The sequence below is a fragment of the Callospermophilus lateralis genome, chromosome 13 (genome assembly GCF_048772815.1).
Source record: "Callospermophilus lateralis isolate mCalLat2 chromosome 13, mCalLat2.hap1, whole genome shotgun sequence".
Taxonomy (NCBI): Eukaryota; Metazoa; Chordata; class Mammalia; order Rodentia; family Sciuridae; genus Callospermophilus; species Callospermophilus lateralis.
Window position 1 is genome coordinate 107,179,056 of NC_135317.1, and position 21,411 is coordinate 107,200,466.

Sequence of the window (21,411 nt, forward strand, 5' to 3'; positions counted from 1 at the left end):
AGTGGCCTGGCTGCAGTTAGTCTGGCACTCAGACCGCTCCTGGGTTGCTGTCCCTTAGGTCCTCAGAGTTGGTTGCTTTCCTGTGGAAGGAGAGAGTAGAGCATACACATAACCCCTCTCAGCCCGGAGGTGACATCTTCTGTGTAAGAAGTATTCTCAAGGCTTCTCATGGTGCAGCAGGGCTGGGGGATGTGGCTCCTGGCTGGGCAGCAGCCCTCTGTGGCCAGAAGGGAACCGGAGTCTTTGAGCACCACACAAAAATAAATAAAATAAAGATATTGTGTCTCATCTAGAGACCAGACCCCTGTGCTCCAGGGAGCGTTACAATTATCCCCACAACTCCTTTGTTTATTTTCCAGCTAAAGAAGAGGTCAACTTAGCTAAATTGGAGGTTCCTAAGAGACCTGAGTTACTTCCTGAAAATCTCAGGTACAGCTGTATGTAACCATTTAGGAGATAAGAATATAAACCCTTATCAGTAAATTCGCTGTTAGACTCTTTCATCTGGGCAGTCCTTTTGGCCTCTGAGATACAATGGGGAAATGTCCAGGCTATGTGTGATGATTTTGGTCAGTAGTATCTATAGTAGGTTTAATTGCCTTGTTCTTGTTAGTTTTTAAAGATATTTTCATATCAAAGGAGTACACTAGCCAGGAGAGGTTGTGCCTGCCTGACATCCCAGCGTTTCGGGAGTCTGAGACAGAAAGATTGTGAATCACAGCCAGCCACAGCAAAAGCAAGCCACTAAGCAACTCAGTGAGACCTGTCTCTAAATAAAATACAAAATAGGGCTGGGGATGTGGCTCAGTGGTTGAGCACCCCTGGATTCAATCCCTGGTTACCCCCACTCCCCGCAAAAAAAAAAAAAAAAAAAAAAGAGTATGCTAAGCTAGATGTGGTGGGTGTATGGCTGTAATTACAGAGAACTGAGAGGCTGAGGCAGGAAGATATCAAATTTGAGGCCAGCCAGACCTTGACTCCAAATCGAAATCAAAAGGGCTGGGGCGCTGGGGTTGTAGCTCAGTGGTAGAGTGCTCTCCTCGCATGCGTGAGGCACTGGCTCGATCCTCAGCACCACATTAAAATAAATAAATAAAGATATTGTGTCACATCTACAACTAAAAAATATTTTTTAAAAAGGAGGTGGGGGTGGGGTGTGGCTCAGTGGTGAGTACTTACCCAGCATCGAGGTGGGGGTGGGGTGTGGCTCAGCGGTGAGTACTTACCCAGCATCGGCAAGGCCGGGTGCAATCCCCGGTATCAAAAACAAAAGCCTGCTCTGTGTATTACCTGTTGATCTCCTCTTTACTTTTGCATTTAAACAGTCCTGAAGAAATAAAAGATGCCATCTTGGGGTTCTTTGACCTCATTATAACCAGGCTGAGGACCGTCGAGGAAGACGTCATCCCCCTGGAGTCCTGCCAGTGTGAGGAGATCCTGGAGATCGTCATCCTGCCTCTGGCCCAGCATTTTGTGGCTCTGGGAGAAAACAACAAAGCCTTATATTACTTCCTGGAAATTGCTGCCGCTTACCTCATCCTGGGCGATAACTACATGGTAAGCTGCACCATGTTCCTGATTCCTGCCATCAGGTCCCTTTCCTCTGAAAACCACCTTGCTCAGAGGCAGTGTTCAATTGAGAAAGGAGAGTTGGAACAAATTCCACCAGGATCAAACATCGATTAGCACACTGCTCCCTTTAGGGCCTGGCATGGCCTGTCTCCCTCTGTGGGAGGTAAGTGGCCCTATTCCCAGCCCGATACAGCGAGCACTCTGGGTATCAGAGCTGTGGTCCTCAGTAATATCCCCGGTGACGGTCACCCTCTGGTACCAGAATGCCTTCGAGCATGAAATACCTAGAGGTCTTCTGACAGGTGCAGATCTGGTTTTAATCTCATCTCCAAAAAGGCCTCCTCGGGCTGGGGTTGTGGCTCAGTGGCAGAGCGCTTACCTAGCATGTGGGAGGTCCTGAGTCCGATTCTCAGCACCACACACATAAATAAAATAAACATCCTTTGACAGCTAAACAATATGTTAAAAAAATATTTTAAAAAAAAAGGCCTCCTCCACTTTTTCTTGATGCAATTTGTGCTAAAATCATCACATGTAGCTTTAGGCCCCAAAGCACAAAGGAACGTGTCTCCAGGATAATTATAAATCAGGCTCCAGGGCAATGTGACCCACAGAATGACATTGAAATGATCCACTGCTAAGCAACTTGGGTTGAGCTGGGCTGGGCTGAGGAGGTTTTCTACTGCAGACATTCCAGGTGCTCTGATACGCTGAGACACCTGTAGGTCTCAGGAGGATGGGCAGGGCAGGCCGGCTGGGCTGAGGAAACTAGTGTTTCTCCACCTGTCTGACCTTAGGGCCTCCTGGAGCTGCGGGCCCACTAACCTTCCCTGAAGGAATTTGAGGAAAGGTCTCTCCGGGCCTTGCTTCCTCTGCCTCCAGCAGCTGCAGAAGCTCCACGCACCTGAGCGGCTGTGTCCCCAGTCCTTGGCCACAGTGCCGTCTAGTCTGTTTTAAAGTTACTGTCCATCACAGCAGTCCAATCAACATTCATACCTTGGATTCATATACAATTTTAAAAACTAAACCGTTAAGAATGTCTGTCAGCCCTTCGAGTGTTTAAACATGGGAGTCTCGTGTATGTTTCAGGCATGTAGCTGGGTGGCAGTGAGGAGGTGGCCAGTGGGTTCCAGGAGGCAGAGGTTTAGGTAGCCTCAGAGACCAACTCGCTGAAGCCTGTGGATTCCCCTGTCACTCCACACGGAGTGGTGACTGAGGAGGAAGACAGTGACTGACAGCAGGGGCCGGGTGCAAGGCCCCAGTGTGCCCTGCCAAGGAGAACCTGGCTGGCTGGCTGGACGGCAGCTGCCTCCTCACGAGCCTCCTGGCCTCCCTTGGCTGCAGGAGGCTGGCTGTGCCGCCTCCCTGTGCTCCTCTCCAGGTCTGATCTTGTCTTGGTGTTTGCTCGCGCCCTGGAGGCTGGCGATAAGTGAGGAGAGCTGCTTGGGGCTCACCTTCCTCTGCTGCCTCCCAGAGATGGCCTCCGCAGAGGCAGTGGGGCGGTCAAAACTTGCAGCAGCAGGAGGAAAGGCGGGATTGCTAGTGGCTCCTCTTGGCCGAGGGATCCTGCACCCAGGAGCTCTGCCCAGCAGCTGCTGCCTGGAGCTTGCTGGTCGTTGTCCTCAGTGGGGCTGGGGACAGGGGAGGCCCACAGTGGTGCCTGCCTCCTCTCCTCCGCCACGTACGGCGGGGGCTGTTGGGGGGGGGGGCTTGTGTCCCTTCAGGGGTCTGTCCTGCTGGCTCAGGGCCGCGCTCTCTGTGCTGGTTGCAGGCATACGTGTACTTGAACGAGGGAGAGAAGCTGCTGAAAATTCTCAGGCAGAAAAAGTCCTGGAGAAGGACTTTTGAGTCTGCCACATTTTACAGTCTCAAAGGCCAGGTAAGAAGCCACTGGAGGCATGACTCAGTGGTCATTGGCAGAAGTCACCCTTGAGCTTCCCAAGTCCTCCTGCCACCCACACCAGAGTCCCACCTGAGCCCTGAGCCCCCGGCCCTCACTGCTGCTTACCGCACAAGCTCGCTGTCCCGGGTGACAGCTCAGTGAACCGTCTCAACAACCTCTAGAAATGGACGTGAGCTCATGATACACGAGCAAGACGCCAAATGCTAACCCTAGGCTGCAGCTTCCTTCACGCAGTTATCCAGCCAGCAGTCACAGTTACACCCCCCACGCACCCCACCCCACAGGAGGTTTGTTTCCGGCCACAGAGGAGCTGTGCTGTAAGCCTCCCGCCGTCTGTGGCTGGGACCTCCAGGCCCACCCAGACTCCTGGCTTCTCCTCTTCCCTCCGGCTGCCTCCAGGTCTGCTTTAACATGGGCCAGATGGTGCTTGCCAAGAAGATGCTGAGGAAGGCGCTGAAGCTCTTCAACCGCGTGTTCCCCTACAACATGATCTCCCTGTTCCTCCAAACCCACGTGGAGAAGAACAGACACTTCCACTACCTGAACCAGCAAAGCTCGGAGAGCTCCCCTCCAGGGTAAGGGGAAGTTGGGGGAGCGCAAGGCAGACCCCATACCACGCAGGTCAGCCCCCAAGCCCTGGCCTCTAGGGGGCGCCAGGACCCCTGTTTAGCTCTGACCAGTGGGAGGAAGAGCGTCTAGGAGGGGCTCCTAGGCCAGGGCCAGGCCCCACAGCACCTCACAGGCAGCTTTTGCAGAGGGAGTTCAGATGACAAAAGTTTGAGGGTCCCTTTGCAGAGCTAGCTCCAGTGGCCTCCTCTGCTCTGACCTCTCACCACCAGGCCACACTGTTGTAACCAGCACCAGCCAGCCCAGAACCTCAGTCTCAAGCCCACGTCCATTCAGTGCTGAGGCTCTGGGCATTGTCCCAACCCAGGGACATCAGCCCGTCCAGGTAGCCCGATGAGGACGCGGGGTGCCATGGTCAAATTGTACTGGTAAGATTTGTGCTTTTGCTCCCTGTAAAAACTGGAACAAGACAAGGCTGCCCTCCTTCACCACTTCTACTCAACAGAGTCCTGAAACTCTAGCCAGAGCAATTAGGCAGGAGAGAGAAATTAAAGGGATGGGAATAGGAAAATAACTAAAACTATCCCTGTTTGCTGAAGACATGATTCTTCGTGTCTCCACTAGAAAACTTCTAGAACTCATAAATGAATTCAGCAAAGCAGCAGGATACAAAATTAATACCCATAAATCAATGACATTCCTATACATCAGTAATGAAGAAAGTGAAAGAGAAATTAGGAAAACTATCCCATTCAAAATAGCCTCAAAAATACATTTTGGAATTGATCTAATAAAAGAAACATAAGACCTCCACAATGAAAACTACAGAACTCTAAAGAAAGAAATTGAAGAAGATCTTAGAAGATGGAAAGATCTCCATGTTCTTGGATAGGCAGAGGTAATATTGTCAAAATGACCACACTACCAAAAGTGCTATACAGACTTAATGTAATTCCTGTTAAGGGTCTGATGACATTCTTCACAGAAATAGAAAAGGCACTCATGAAATTCATTTGGCCCAGAATAGCCGAAACAATCAGCAAGAAAAGTGAAGTAGGAGGCATCACAATACCTGATCTTAAATTATACTATAGAGCTATAGTAACAAAAACAGTATGGCACCCAAACAGACCCATGGAACAGACTAGAAGACACAGAGACACACCCACATAAACACAGTCATCTCCTACTAGGCAAAGGCACCATAAACATGCATTGGAGAAAAGATAGCCTCTTCAACAAATGATGCTGGGAAAACTAGAAATTCATACATAATAAAACAAAGTTAGACCCCTATCTCTCACCCTGCACAAAACTCTAAGTGGACAAGGACCCAGGCATTAGAGCAGAGACCCTGTGCCTACTGGAAGAAAACGTAGGCCCAACTCTGCATCATGTCGGCTTAGGAACCGAATTCCTCAATAAGACTCCTAAAGCACAAGAAGTAAAATCAAGAATCAATAAATGGGATGGTATCAAACTAAAAAGCTTCTTCACAACAAAGGAAACAATCAAAAACATAAAGAGAGAGCCTTCAGAATGGGAGAAGAATCTTTACCACCTACACTCAACTAGAGCATTAATCTCTAGGACATATGAAGAGCTCAAAAAACTTAACACCAAAAAAGAAAACAAAACAAAACAAAAATAACACAATCAATAAATGGGCTAAGGAACTGAACAGAAGAAGAAATAGGATTGGTCCACAAATATATGAAAAAATGTTCAAAATCACCAGCAATTAGAGAAATGCAAATTAAAACTACTCTGAAATTTCATCTGACTCATGTCAGAATGGCAATTATCAAGAATAACAATAAATATCATGAGTAACAATAAATATCGGTGAGAATGTGGGGAAAAAGGTTCATTCATATATTGGTGGTGGGACTGCAAATTGGTGCAACCACTCTGGAAACTAGTTTGGCAATTCCTTAGAAAACTTGGAACGAAACCACCATTTGACCCAGACATCCCACTCCTTGGCATATACTGAAAGGACTTAAAATTAGCATACTATAGTGACATGGCCATATCAATGGCTCAATTCACAATAGCCAAGCCATAGAGTCAACCTAGGTGTCCTTCAGCAGATAAATGGATAAAGAAAATGTACACAATTTTAGCCACAAAGAATGAAAAATTATGGAATTTGATGGTAAATGGATGAAACTAGAGACTATTATGCTAAGTGAAATAAGCCAATCCCAAACAACCCAAAGCCAGAAAGTGTTCTCTCTGATATGCAGGTGGTGACTTGCAATGGGGGTGGGGGGGTGGGGGTGGAGAATCCAATTGGACAGGGAGGAGAAGGGGACGGGAGGGGGACTGGGAATGAGAAAGACAGTGGAATGAATGGGACATCACTTCCCCATGTTCATACATGAATACAGAACATGTTCAACCACAAGAATGGAAAGGTATACTCCATGTATGTATGATATGGGAAAATACACTCCACAGTCATAACTAAAAAGAACAATTAAAAAAAAAAAGAAAACTATAAGTAATTCTGAACACAGTCCACAGAAAGCAAAATGCACTATAATTTTAACCTCTTCTTTAAAAATAAAAGATTTGTGCGTTTCAGTGGGTGGAAATTTTGCATTACAAAACATGATAATGGGGGAGAGAGAGAGCGGGTGGAAAGGTGGGTGAGGCAGGAAGGTTGACCATTGCGGAAGCTGGGTGTTGAGTGCACATAGCTCGTTAGACTCTTGTTGCCAAGTACAGGTCTGACAGCTTCTGTAGTAATAAGAGTGTCCAGCGTCTCCCACCTGTTGGCAGTTCATACAAGGAGGCTGTCCCTGGGGGGTGGCCTGGAGAGCCTACAGAGGACTTCTCTTCCATTTTGAGAGAGACCCTAGCGCTATTCTTGTACCTTCTGCCTAAGATGCAGCAGGGCGGGTTGCTCCAGCTCTTTTAATCTCACCAAGCGCTGCCTTCCCAGCTTCCAGAGTGGCCCTTAGATGTGGGGTTCCCTGGGTGGCAATGAGCTGAGCCAGCTCCTTTACACAGGTGCAGGTGGGCTCCTGGAGGCAGAGGGGAGGGCAGGCGCTTAACAGGGATCTCCGAGAGGCCTCGGCGCAGAGGTGGGCAGCTGCGCTTGAGTCTCTGATGACAGTGTGTGTGACATGAGCTACTCAGAGCACAGGCATTCTAACAAAGCTCCAACCTACTGGGATCCTGTATTTTCCTTGGCTAAACTTAATGACCCTAGTTGGCAACCGTGTTTTATAAAAGGCATAAGAAACACCTGCACAAGGAGAAAAAGTAGAGAAGCGGTGGGAAAAAGGAGTTGGGGTCGCTGTTGCCTTGCCACACCCACCAGGCGACAGGGCAGGCAGGACCCTGGGTCCCGGGCTCCGCTCCTCATGACTGATGGTGCCCCGCGTTAGCGGCAGAGGATCGTGCCCTGTCGTCCGTCCGTGTCTAAAGGAAAGGACCCAGATTCTCCGTCTCTACCCCGCATCTCTACCCCCCCCCCCCGCGTTCTCGTGGACGGTGAGACCCATGGGTGCTGCAGCCTTGGCCCTCTGCGTCCCACTGCTGGACCGAGGGGGTCCCGAGCGTCCTTGGCTCCGTGGGGCAGAGCCCTGGCTCCCGGCCGCGGGGTGCGGTGGAGGCAATAGCCGGGGAGCCCGCGTGGCTGGTCCAGGCTGGGGTCCGTCGTTCCTTCCTCTGCTGGAAGGGTGGTCATTCCAGACCCAAACGAGGTGAACGACGTGCATGCCCCTTAACCAGCGAGCGCCCACCCAGGCCCGGCTGCCCACGGGGCCCGCGGGAGCCTGCTGGGCGCCGAGGCCTCACCCCGTGGCCCACGCGCTGCGCCCTCCGCTGCACAGGAAGAAGAGGCTGGCCCAGCTTTACCGGCAGACCGCCTGCTTCTCCCTGCTGTGGCGGATCTACAGCTCCAACTACTTTTTCCACTACAAGTTCTACGGCCACCTGGCGGCTGTGATGCAGGTGAACTCGGCGCTGGAGACCCAGAACGACTTCCAGGTAGGGCGCCTTCCTAGCGCCTCTCGGTCAGGAGCGGGTTGGAGAAGCTCTGGCCCGAGTGCCCGGCCCTTCTCCAACTTCACACTCTCAGAAATGATCAAGGATTCCAAGTGGCTTTTCTCTATGAGTTGTATCTGTTGCTATTATCATAAAACAAAAATTGCGACAATTCAAAAATACTTTAAAATAAAAGTCATAAACACATTACATATTAACATTCTTCTTTTTCCTTTCTTTTGGTACCAGGGATTGAACCCAGGGACACTCTACCACTGAGCCACAAACCAGCCCATTTTATTTTTTATTTTGAGAGGGATCTCACTAAGTTGTTTATAGTCTCCTAAGTTGCTAAGGCTGGCTTTGAACTTGGGGTCCTCCTGCCTCAGCCTCCTGAGCTGCTGGGATTTCAGGTGCGCTACTGCACCTGGCAACATTTTTATTTTTTAAAAGAATTCTGTTTCCCCAAACAAACAAACAAAAATACAACGACATTGTATTAAAATTTGGCAAATAGCTTAATGTCTGGATTCACAGAAGATACTAGATTCACACAGGTTACCTCTGGAAACGTGCACAATATACCCAGAGAATGAGGGCAAAAGGGAGAAGCTGAACGGTTGATTCTCTTTTAAAAGACATTTTCAGGCTTTCTGTTGTGCAATCATTTACTTACATTTGCTATTGCTTTTATGTTTCACAAAATTTAAACATTTTACCTTTTGTTTAAGGGACGTAGGCAAGAGGGGCCATGGGCTTGCCTCGGATGCCCCAGCAAATAGGTGTAGAAACTCAGTTTGATTTCTGGAAGCCCATGGCTTTGGCCGGTGACCAGCTTTATTCCCAGGCTTGATAACCCGTGGTTCACTGGCAGGTGCCAGGTGATGTGCCTGGGCTTGGGTCTGGGGACCACCTCAGGCTTTCCCCTCTCCCCTGCCCTGCTGCCATTTCAGATCATTAACGCTTACCTGGACTATTCACTCTACCACCAGCTGGCTGGCTGCCAGGGCATGTGGTTCAAGTATGAGTTGATGGCCATGGAGCAGATCGTGAACCTCCCGCTGAAGGGCGAGGGCATTGAGATCGTGGCCCTCGTGGCTGGTCGACTGGCCCACATCAAATACATAATGGGCCACCTGGACCTGGCCATCGAGTTAGGTAAGGGCTGGTGGGTGAGAAGGGAAAGGAAGACACAAATAATGCCCCCCGACACCGGGATTGTTTTCTTCCCAGGCTCTCGAGCCCATAAGTTGTGGTCACTGCTTCGGAATCCCAACAAACACTATCTGGTCCTCTGCAGACTTTGTAAATCGCTCTTCCTGAAAAGCAGGTATTTATCTTGAAGCCTCTTTATTTTCCAAAGTCGGTCATATTGCTGACTGTTCAGGGCTCGTTTTTATCCTGGTCCATAGGGCAGGACAGGGAGTCCGGTTCCCAGTAAGATGGGACAGCTGGTGGCCTTCTTTTGCCTTTGGATACCTCTGTTTAGCAGAATTCACTCATCAGCATCATCTCTAATTTGGTTGCTCTGGCCATGAGACTGACCGTCCCTATTTTGGAACCAGGACTCCAAGCCCTGGCAGGTGGCGGGAAAGGGAAATGTCTCATAGGAAGGAAAATGCCCAGACAATGGCAACCAGGACTGAAGGCCAGTTTGGCCTGACTATGGTCACCCTGGTCTCAAGATCTATGAGAAACAGGCTGGGGCTGAGGCTCAGTGGTAGAGCACTGGCCTAGCGTGTGTGAGGCCTGGGTTCGATCGTCGGCACCACAGAAAGATAAATAAATAGGGCTGGGCCTATAGTCAGTTGGTAGAGTGCTTGCCTTGCAAGCACAAGGCCCTGGGTTGGATCCCCAACACCCCCCAAATAAATAAATAAATAAATAAATAAATAAATAAATAAATAAAATAAGAAGAAAGAAAGTTATTGTGTCCATCTATAAATAAAAAATGTATATATGAAAAAGAAGAATCTATGAAATAACAGATTGGAAAACAAAACAAAACAGATGGCAGTTTGGGTTTAAGGTTTGTTTGGTTTTGTTTTACTGGGCAGGACCAGGGCTAGACCAGGGCTCACTTCTCTCCATCCACCACTTGGTGATCCTACTGCCTTCTCTGTTCCACAGATACAAGCAGCTGATCCAGGTGCTGGGGTGGCTGTGGGACCTTTCTGTGGCGGAAGAGCACATCTTCAGCAAGGCATTTTTCTATTTTGTCTGCTTGGACATCATGCTCTATTCTGGTAAGTGCAGCTCTGGAATTGAAGAGAAGGTGGGTGTGGCCCCTGTGCTGTGTGGTGAGGCAGCCCCAGGGCTGAGGCCTTGAGACTGCAAGTTTTCAGGCTGCATGGATATGACGGGGATGGAGAGGTTGGTGGCTGTGCTGAGGAGCGGTCTGGCAGGTGCCAAGATTGTGGAGGAAAAGCAAGAAGGAGAATCCCGTCTGGAGTCAGTTACACTCTCAGCTCAGTTTACCCTGGAGCTGACAGGCCTGTCTGGCCATGCACCTGTGCTGGGAGGGCTTCATGTTTACTAGGGTATTCTTAGAGACTTTGTGCTTTAGATTAAAGGACTGGGTTGCTAATGATGAGAGTGGCAGGCACCCACAGCTGTTGGTGAACCTGACGACCTTGAATTGACTGCAGTGGCAGCCCTCGGTGCACAGTTCACCGGCAGGATCAGCGGGGGGCTGTTCTCCACACATGCATTTCAGAAAGGGCTGCACATATTGCTGCTGGTCCGGAAGCCTGGCTGGGAAGGTTGGGGAGAGGCCACACTAAGGTCCTCTTTGTGCTCAGGCCAGGAAAGGTTGGTTTAGACTGTGCTCTTGCCTGGTCTGTGCTGTGGAATTGCGTTGTGAACCTGTAGCATTCCGTGATAGCAGGGGTGCAGGCCTGTCGTTCTTGAGGTCCACGGGGCCCTCTGGCTCATAGCAGTCAGAAAGGACTGTCTGCACAGTGGGCTCTGAGCACCCCACCCACCCGCCACGCTCTGCTGCTGCTTTCTCTTCTAGGCTTTATCTATAGAACGTTTGAGGAGTGTGTGGAGTTCATATGCCAAAACGAAGACAACAGGATTCTCAAGTTCCAGAGTGGAATCCTCCTGGGACTTTACTCCTGTGTTGCTATCTGGTAAGTGTCTCGGATGTCACCAAGTTTCTAGAAGAGCTCCAGGAGTATTTCCAGAAGAAAGCAAAAGCCTGTGTAGCTTCTACCCGAGTTGGCTGGAGGGCGTCACAGAGTATCCACCCGGAGACAGGGAGGGGTTGTCTAGTTCATCACCTCAACCAAGGACAGGGACGTGGCAGTCTCAGGTGTCCTGCAGTGAGCAGTTGCTACACACGCTTCACCAGAGAAACCAGAAAGGGCATGGCCCGATGGCCTCTGTGACCCTGGTTCTTGTCTGTGGATTGAACTGAACCCAGATAGAGACCTGGATTGGGGGGTAGTGGCGGGATTGCATCTGTACTGAACATGTACATTTTCTTATAATTTCCCCCTAAACAATACAGTAAAACCATATTTACATGCATCACACTGGGTTAGGTCTCCTAAGTCCTCTGGAGGTGACTTTAAGTCGACAGGACAGGGTGCATACGTTATGTGCAAATCCTGGCCATTTGCTGTAAGGTACTTGAACATCCACAGGTCCTGTGTGTGGGGAGAGGGGTCTTGGAACCAGGCTCCCAAGGGGAAGGAGGGCGGCCACACTGCTTCTGAGGAGGGTGGAGCCTCCAAACCAGTCATGAGTGGTGCTTGCCCACCTGAACCCACCCACATCAGAGCAGACAGAAACCACGTTGAAGAAGCCGGGACTGCAGGGTATGGCACCCTCAGCAGCGGGCAGTCCTGGGACCTGCAGGTCTCTTCCCCCTGTGCAGAGAAGATTCACACCATGCCCAGGCCTGCTGCCCTGGCTCTCAAGACGAAGGACAGAGACAGGGACCCCATGCACTTGCCTCGTTCTCTCCCCAGACCACCAGCCAACTGCAGCACGCCTCTCTGGAGGAGCGAGGAAGCAGGCGTAACCTGGGGCTTCACCTGTGGAGGCCCTCACGTGGAAGGAGACGGGAGGGAACAAGACTCTCTGGTAGCCCACTCCCCAGGACCCTAGGCTCAGTCCCATCAGCTTGCTAAGCCTCTGACCAAGCAAGCCTCCAGCGATGGCCACACCTGTGCCTGATGAACAGCAAGCCTCCAACATGGGTCACAGCCAAACGTTCCTTAAATTCCACAGCCACCCACCCCTCAGCTCAAAGTCCTTCCAGTCTATTTCCCACCCACCTTCAACTACATGCAGCCACACTGTCCACTAGAGGTCTTGAGATGAGAGTCAGTGACAATATGGAGACATTCCTATATAAAATGTCACAAATCAGAGCAGCTTCAAATTTGAGTCGAAATGCCTTCTTATTATAAAAATTACTTGGGAGAACTCAAAATCTCCGAATTAATTACCCTTGCCAATTAATGTTCAAAGTCAAATTCACTTGCCATGTGGGTTGAAGTTCAATAATAGTCCAAATGTCATTCTAATTTTTTCTGTTTTGACTGGAGAGTTTTTCAACAGTTGTGTCCTAGGCCAATGCGTCTCACATTTAGTGGGCATAAGAGTCACCTGGAAAAGGTGAGCATGGTGGCACACACCTATGCCAACCTCAGCAACATGTCAAAATGCTGCCTCAAAAAAAAAAATCACCTGGCCCCACCTGTCTATTTAGTAGAATCTGGGGACCTGAGAATTCACATTTAAAAGGGGAGCCCAGGTGGAACTGAGTTCACCAGTCTGCTTACACCACTCAGGAGTGCTGGCCCCTGCATCTCTCTTTGGAAAAACTGGAGCAGTTTCTTCAAGCCCAGAATTTATAACTCCAAGTGTCTGATATGTCTCATTTTTTTAGACTCTAAAGAAAGATGGTGGCTAACATTACCTGGGTGCGCCTAAGGATCTGATTCATTTCAAACCATCAGTGAATTCCGAGTTCTCGGGGCTTCGTGGCCCACAGCCTCCTGTGTTTTCAGGCAGGAGGCCCCCAGAGCCCCAGGGCTGGAAACTGCACCCAGAAGCAGTGGACAGGATGCGAGTCCCCTGTCCCCAGGAGTGGCTCTGATTGTCTTACTTCCCTGTGGTGTGCAGGTACGCCAGGCTTCAGGATTGGGATGAATTCCACACGTTTTCCAGCAGAGCCAAACCCCTGGTGTCAAGGAGAACCCCCACAGTTCTTTACTATGAAGGAATTGCCAGGTACCTGGAGGGGCAAGTTCTCTATCTGCAGAACCAAATTGAACAACAGCTGGAGAATGCCCAGGACCGTGGGGTGGAGCTGCTCAAGGTGAGGCCCGGGGCCCTGTCCCTCCTCCACTGCATGGCCGCCTACTTACTGGGCCAGCCAATTTCTGACTGCAGAATTTACATTAGACGTTTATTTATAATAGACATTTTTGAAGTCAATCCTCCTAAACACCAGAAAGAAGAAAGTATGAGCTGCTAGTATCCCTACTACTCAGCAATGATTGCTTTTATTGCACTAGATATCACCTTTCAAGTTCTCTTTGATGTGTGTGCGTACACGTTTCCATTTGTTGTGATTTGCTATTAAACATATTATGAATAATTTTCTGTCATTAAATTAAAACAAAGCATAGTGTTTATCTAATATTATTATTATATTATTATATTATATAGCCCAATTATTCTTGGATGAACTTTCCTACAATATTTTAATGCTATTGTTCTGATAAGCAACCTGGTAGATAAGTCTTCAAACATGACAATTTCAAATATTCAACTGATATGTATTAAGAACTAAACTAAGTACCAGAGTAAAAGAATGAGCAAATTAAGCTGGGTGTGGAGGCATATGCATGTAATCCGAGCAATTTAGGAGGCTGAGGCAGGAGAATTGCAAGTTTGAGGCCAGCCTTAGCAACTTAGCAAGACACTGTCTTAAAAAAATAAAAACAAAAATTTCAAAGGACTGGGCATATACTTCAGTGGTAGAGCACTTGCCTAGTGGGTTCAAGGTCCTGAGTTTAACTCTCCAGGATGGGGGTGGGAAGCAAAGTAGATCTGGGACCGCCCAGGGGGGACAAGCCCCCCAGGGAATGAAGGGTCAAACTGCCGGTGTTAGCATTTACCTTGTTCTCATAAAAACTGAGCACTGATGTGTTTTGTATTGTTGTGTGACAAATTTAATAGCCAGAACCAGCACCCAGGGCTGGGGCTTTATTTAGCTCAGTGGTGGAGCAGGGAGCATGGGCTTGGCGTGTGCGAGCCTCGATTCAATCCCCAGCACCTAAACAAAACAAACCAACAGCACCCGCTTCTGTTTCACAGTTAGGCAGGCTGGAGGTCTGGGAGGGCCTGGCTGGGATCTCTGCTGAGGGTCTTACGCGGCTAGAACTGAGGTAGGGGCCCAGCTGCGTTCTCATCTGTAAAAACCAAGAGTCTGTTTCCAAGTCTTTCAGGCCATGAAGACCCAGGCCCACTTTAGACAAGCTGAATGATAAAACCTGAACAAGGCAGCTGGGCCCACGGAGCAGGGCCGCTCACTGAGCTCTGAATGTTGTCACTCCTGCTTTGTGAGAAGAGAGCTTGGGGCTGGGGACGTAGCTCAGTTGGTGGAGTGCTTGGCTTGTGTGCACAAGGCCCTGGTTTCAAAAAAAGAGAGAGTAGAGAGTGTTACATGGCCTGGGGGAGGGCTCATTACCGCTCCCCCCCACAAACACCTCAGGGTCTCTTCCCAGCTTACCAAATCACTGCCTCCGAACAGGTGGATGTTCAGACTTTGCCCACTTGAAGGTGACATGACACGGAACAGGGGTCTGCAGCTCAGATCTGTGCAACATGCGCTGGCTCTGGGGATAGGGAAATCGCTTGGTTATATAAAGCATTACTTTAAAAATGTCACTGGAGAGAGTAGATGTCTCTTACTTAAGAAGATACTCAGGAGGAATCTGAGATTAACTCCAGGTCATTCAGAAAAAAATACTCTTGGCCATCTTACACTGGATTTAATTTATTCCAAGTGTCTCTTTTCCCCAAATGTCAGGTGAATGAGTCAACTGTCATTGTCACTTTTAGGGATGAATTGAGTACTGATGAAAGTGCCCCTCACTTGTGGTCAACCTGATCAATACGTGAGAACCCAGACAGAAAAATGAGCAGGTGATTAAGTGAAGGTCCATCAATGGTAAAGTGATAAAACCCATTCTTACGAAAGACAGGCAAGGCCACACACAAACAGACGCGCTGGGATCACAACAAAGGCCTAAAACACTAAGAAGACGGTGGCTTTTGGATTCAGGAAGGGAGTGGGGATGGAAGCCTGGGGCAAGGACTGGGACGGGGCACAGTGCTGGGTGGAGGCTCAGACCCTGGGGGGGCAGAGTCTGGATCCTGGAGAGCAGACCTTCTTTATTCAGAGGTGGTGGCAGCCCCAGACTTACTGAGTCCCAGCCAATTCCATTTAGCCAACTCCCTGGGCCATTTCCATAGGCTATTATTTTTGGTGCAGGCCAGACAAAGAAAGCCACTGTCCACAGGTTACGTAAGTGGGCCTACCTCACAAGGCCTGTGTGTGACCTTGAGAGCCTCTGCTGAATCAAGGTGTCCATGACCTTGGCAGCATGCTACAAGCAGCCTGCTGGAGGCTTTGACGGAGGAGCCTACCTACAGCCATTTGGGGTCTGCCCTACAAGACACATTCTGCTCTCCCACAGTCCTGGACATTCTGCTCTGTGTTCCTCTCTGTTCTGTTTTGGAGGTTTCTATTGGAATGCCTGCAGACTCAGAGATTCTCTCCTCAGTTGTTCCTAGTCTACTAATGAGCCCATCAAAGGCATTCTGCATTTATTTTCTTTTTTATTAATCTCTAGCACTTGTTTTGGGTTCTTTCTCAGGATTTCCATCTCTGTTTTTCTTGCCATCTATTTTATCCATTAGAGTTCATATTAATCATAGTTGCTTCAAATTCCTAGACTGACAATTCTAATGTCCCTGCCATGCCTGGTTCTGTTGTTAGCTCTGTCTCTTCAAATTGGTTTCCTTTTCCGTATAATGTTTTCTTGATAGCTGGACATGGTGTACAAGGTACAAGGAAGCAGTGTAAAAGGTCTTTAGTGGTGTGATATAAGGTGTCTGGGAGCGGGGGTGTCCTGTGGCCTCATGACTAGGCGCAGTCTTTAGAGAGCCTGCTTAGCCTGGACCCTGAGCCTCACAAGTGCAGTGCAGTTGCCGCTCCGAGGGGAGACAGGAGTGCGGCAGTCGGCCACTGCTCTGATGAACCCCTGGGGGCGAGACTGCTTACGCAGGTCCTCCTGAGAGCACTGGTATATTTCAAAATGATCCCTTTTTGCCTTTCCCTGCTGGAAGCATAAGGAAATACCCCACCCCCACCCGCCGCCCCCATATTTGCTGCAAGATCCTGGTCAATCTCCTGGAGGTGAAACTCTCAAAATGCAAGTTTTCCAAATTTATTTATTGTCCCCCTTTTTTTTTGGGGGGGGGTGGTCAAGTGCACACAGCACAAAGCTGCCCACTCCAAGTGTGCAATTCAGCAATGCTATCAAGCACCATCTCCTCCACCTGTCTCCATAACTCTACATCTTGCACAGTGGTTGAGCCTTTCCGGTTTCTTACATCTTCTATTTCCTCACTGATCTCCTCTGGCTCTTGTCCCTTCTGTCCAGAGTGGAGTCCTCCAGTCTCCCACTCTTCCTCTAGGTTGTCTCCACCTCGGTTCTGCCAGTTCTTGCTTTGTGATTTTGATGGTTTGCATAAACCTCCTCTTGCTGTGTGGAACCTCTTTTATTTATCTATCTATCTATCTAGATATTTATTTATTTTTGGAACATTTTTTAATGACCAAACTCCTCTTTTGTCTCTCTCTCTTTTTTTTTTTTTTTTTTTTTTAGAGAAAGAGAGAGAGAGAGAGAATTTTAATATTTATTTTTTAGTTTTCAGCAGACACAACATCTTTGTTTGGATGTGGTGCTGAGGATCGAACCCGGGCTGCACACATGCCAGGCGAGCACGCTACTGCTTGAGCCACACCCCCAGCCCCCTCTTTTGTCTCTTATAACTGTTTTTGATTTAAACTCTATGTGTCTGATATTATAGATTTTCATATAACAGTTTGGTAGCTCTGATGGATATCAGATTCTTTCTCCTCCCCACCATTTGCTTTTTTTTTTTGTTTTTGTTTTTCATTGTTCTGGGCTGTCTCTTGCCCTGGATCAGCAGGAAGGCCACTGAAGCTCTTCTCTGGTCTTTCGGAGCCTGTGCCTTTCCTTGGGTGTGCACAGTCACTTCCTAATTCTCTGCATACAGGCAGCTGTTTTGGAATGCTCAAGCAGGGGAGAGAGAAGAGAGGGGAGGTTCACCAGCCCTTCAGTGCCCTGGGTGTCCCTGCAGCCAGAGGAGGGCTTGTAACGACGGCAGGAGGTGCACTGCCTGCCAGCTGCTTGCCTCTGGGACTGTCCCTCTGTGTCAAAAGCAGCAATCAGCCGTCAGAGTGCAGATCCCAGGTATCTGGGGCAGGGTCCCTTTTGTCCATCTTGGATTCAGCAAGTTGTATGTAGGTCACTCAGGAACATGTCACAGCTGCTTGCTGCGGGGCTGGCGCAGGAGACAGGCAGCTGCTACTGTGCTAAGTGCTGAAGTTGGCCAAAATTTGCTTCAACTCATCATCCAACCCAGACCCGTGTGAAGCTTCCAAGGACCCCGGAGTTTTGAAAGAGTTGAGTCCTGCAGACTGCCAGGCGGCTGCTGTCTGAGTGGGAGACAGACCCTGGCGCTTCCTGCTCCACCTCTTCTGCCTGGAGTTTTTAACCCCCAGATGGCCCCTGATGAGTCTCTGAACTCCTCCGGTGCAGTGCAGGTCCCTTACCCTGGTACTGGTTTCCACAGCAGCTTGCTCTGGAGGCCCTGTGTGCACCTGTCTGTCTGCAGTCTTGGGGGTGGCTGTCTGTCCTGTGTCTCGCCCCTCCTACAGATCTGAGAAGAGCTGGGCAGGTTTTGGTCTGTTCAGATCTCGACTCGTTTACCACGTGGTGATTTCCAAGCTCCTTATGTGCAGAACTAGCCAACTTTCCTCCTAAATTTTCAATCATTCACTTGTACTGCTTTGATAATGAGAGTTAGATGTTTTGTTTTCAAAGTAGTCACAGACTGGGGATGTGGCTCAAGGGTAGAGCACTTGCCTAGCACGAGTGAGGCTATAGGTTCAATCTCTAATACTACCAAAAGAAAAAAAAAAGTTGTTGTAGAAAACTATTGGCAGGCCACCGTGGTCTGGGGTGGGCCCTGGCGGCCCCTCTACCTCATGTTACCATTCTATCTACCATACTTAGTAGGTACGTCTCTGTAACACACTTTTTCCCTTGATTGCTCATATATTTAAAATGTTCCCAAACCATCTGTGGAGGAAATGACTTTGTGGTCAGCGAGCTGTTTCGGACTCTGGTTGTACCATTCTGTTGTTTTCCTTTAGAACCTGGAGAGTCTTGTGGCTCAGAACACTACTGGCCCCGTCTTCTACCCGCGACTCTACCACCTGATGGCCTACGTCTGCATTCTGATGGGAGATGGGCAGAACTGCGACCTGTTCCTGAACACAGCCTTGAGGCTCTCGGAAACACAGGGGAACATGCTGGAGAAATGCTGGCTGAACATGAGCAAGGTGTGGGCCCCCGCTCGGGCTGCTGAGACAACACTGCAGCCTGCACGGCTTAAAACAATAGGAATTTACTGCTCATGGTCTGGGAGCTGCAGGTCCAAGGTCAAGGTGCCAGATCTGGTGTCTGCCAGGCCTGTTCTTCAGCGATGGTGCCGCTGGCTCATCCTCACATGGTAGCTGTGCAGGGGGGAAGCTTGGCTCCCTCCTGCCCTGTCTAAGGGCTCTAATTCCATCCAGGAGGGCAGGGCCTTCACGGCCTCATCCCTCCCAAGGACCCTGCTCCCCAACGCCATCACCGGGGGTGAAGTTCCAACATAGGGATTGGGCCCTACTGCCCTTCCACCCCGTGGCCATCACAGCCTGTCTGGGATCCCACACAAAGGGGCTGCTTGTGACCTCCTTTTCCCCTTATGTCCCTGTGGACTCTCCCTCACGCAAATCCTGCTAGCATGGCTCCACCCTGTCTTCCTTCCCTCTTCCCCTCTGCGTTACATTTGTTTCCCGACTTGTGAATGTTGCAGGTTGCTTTGTTCCAAAGCAAAAACCTAGTTAGTACCTCGCCTTAAATTTGGTGTTGTTGGGTAGGGGAATGAATTGTGTGTGTGTGTGTGTGTGTGTGTGTGTGTGTGTGTGTGAGAGAGAGAGAGAGAGAGAGAGAGAGGGAGAGAGAAGGCCATGTCCCGGGGCTGCTGTGGGCCACAGGTCACTTGTCGAGCGACTTGGAAAGCTGGGGGGCCGTAGCATCCTGGGATTGGACACGCCCGGCTCACACGGGTCAAGAGCACCAACCCACCGTTCTCTGTGCCCTCAGGAGTGGTGGTACTCCACCTTGGAGAGCTTGGAGGACCAGTGGCTTCAAACGGTGCTGAGCCTCCCCTCCTGGGAGAAGATCCTATCGGGCAAGGTAAACATCCATGATGTTCAAAAGAACAAATTCCTGATGAGAGTCAATATCCTGGACAACCCTTTCTGACACTCCAGGAGGAGGCAGGCGGTGGCAAGAACGGCCCCCGACTGCTCGCCCACCTTCCTCTGCAGCCCGCCTCCTGCACGCTCCGCTCCCATGTTGGTTTCTTCTTTCCAGAGGGTCGAGAGGGGCTTCAGGGTCCTGCTCGCTCTCCTAACCCCACCCACCCACGCACCTCCACCTCCCCTGAGCTTTGCAGCCTGTTTTCCAGCCCGGGCTGGTCGTATCATATGGGAAAACGTCAGCACCAAGGCGGGTGGCATCCCGAGTTGTGACAGACATGCTTTTAATTAATGTATTAAACTCAAAATGTTTATTTTAAAATGTCCAGTTGTTAAATCTTTTTAAGGTAACATGAAATTGTAAATGACAAACTTTCATCATGGTCTCTAAGGACAAGATTGGAAAAGACACACTTTGGCGTCACCTGACTACAGCTTCCAAAGCCAGGCGGGTGTGCCAGCCCCTCTAGCCATGTGCGTCAACAAGTGGGAAATTAGCTTTTAAAAATTGCGATAGTAGGGGCTCAAGCGGTAGTGCGCTCGCCTGGCATGCGTGCGGCCTGGATTCAATCCTCAGCACCACATACAAACAAAGATGTTGTGTCCGCCAAAAACTAAAAAATAAGTATTAAAATTCTCTCTCAAAAAAAAAAAAAACTTAAAAAATTGCAATAGTAATAATTTTGATTATTAATATTTTGGAGCATTTTTATATGCTCAAAGTTGTGTGTGCGGGTGTTGGGTGTTTTAATTGAGAAACAGTAGCATTCATCTTTATTTCCCAGATGCCGAGGCACGGCTGTGTGCTTTTCCTCTGGGCAGCACAGCTGCGTCCCCTGGAGCCCTAAGGTCAGCCACAGAGGCTGCAGGCCTGGCTGCTGGGGAGGGAAGGCTGGGCAATCAGAGCTTGGGGCTGGGAAGGGAGCCCTGCCACCAGCACACCCCGATCCCACGTGCTCCTCACGCTTCCCCATCCCCATGCCTGGCTGTGAGTGTCAGCAAGGCAGGGGGCGAAAAGCACCGAGGAGCGTGATGAGTAGACACAGATCAGTGTCAGACACACTCGCGCACCGAGCTGTGGTCCTGAAGCTGCACGCTGTCCCAACGCCAGTCGAGGCCTCTCCTTTGTCAGTGCCTCCAGCATTTGATAGGCTGTTCCTCCCCTGCTTTCTGTCATTCGCTCATCCAAGTAAGCACCACAGGCCGAGCACCGAGTAGTGTTGGAGGTCGAGATACAAAGGCAACAGAGGCGATCCTGATCTCTGCCTACTCTGAGGGCCACAGGGAAGACCGACAGATGTCGCTCAGCCCGTTCCATGCTGTCCCAACGTTCTGTCTCACCGGACCACGGGGGAAACGGGGTACACACAGACCCAGGTGTTTAGGACGCTGCTGCAGTGCTTGAAGCCAGGCCATCTCTGTGACATGGTCATAAAAAGCCAAGGCCAGGATACTGAATAAACAGTCAAAGATCCAAGGACTTCCCGTGGCGTGGGAGACCCACGCCCTCGGCCCGGCCCACTCTCCAGTCTGTTCCCATAGCACCTCCCCTGGCCTCAAGATGTGCACTCCTCCACCTTCCGGGCATCCTTGGAAGCAAGGAAAGGTCTTTCTGTGGTCCTTGCCCGCTTTCTGGGTCCACTACTTACCTATGTTTTAGAGGCTGGGCTAGGTTAAGGTCTCCACTGACCACTTGTAGGAGGTGATCTGTGGATAAATG

The 21,411-nt window shown here is 49.8% G+C and overlaps 1 protein-coding gene across 1 annotated transcript in view; it reads left to right on the plus strand.

The window, feature by feature from the left end:
• Adcy10 (adenylate cyclase 10) overlaps window positions 1-20,013 on the plus strand; it is a 54,729-nt gene extending 34,716 nt beyond the window's left edge. Inside the window, exons 21-32 of the mRNA XM_076831366.2 lie at window positions 360-429; window positions 1,326-1,557; window positions 3,344-3,451; window positions 3,875-4,050; window positions 7,888-8,044; window positions 8,995-9,199; window positions 9,275-9,371; window positions 10,172-10,287; window positions 11,058-11,175; window positions 13,181-13,376; window positions 18,537-18,725; window positions 19,534-20,013. Coding sequence (XP_076687481.1) covers window positions 360-429; window positions 1,326-1,557; window positions 3,344-3,451; window positions 3,875-4,050; window positions 7,888-8,044; window positions 8,995-9,199; window positions 9,275-9,371; window positions 10,172-10,287; window positions 11,058-11,175; window positions 13,181-13,376; window positions 18,537-18,725; window positions 19,534-19,695 — 1,826 coding nt within the window. The 3' untranslated portion in view covers window positions 19,696-20,013. The remainder of the gene's footprint in view (window positions 1-359; window positions 430-1,325; window positions 1,558-3,343; window positions 3,452-3,874; window positions 4,051-7,887; window positions 8,045-8,994; window positions 9,200-9,274; window positions 9,372-10,171; window positions 10,288-11,057; window positions 11,176-13,180; window positions 13,377-18,536; window positions 18,726-19,533) is intronic.
• The last annotated feature ends 1,398 nt before the right edge of the window (window positions 20,014-21,411 follow it).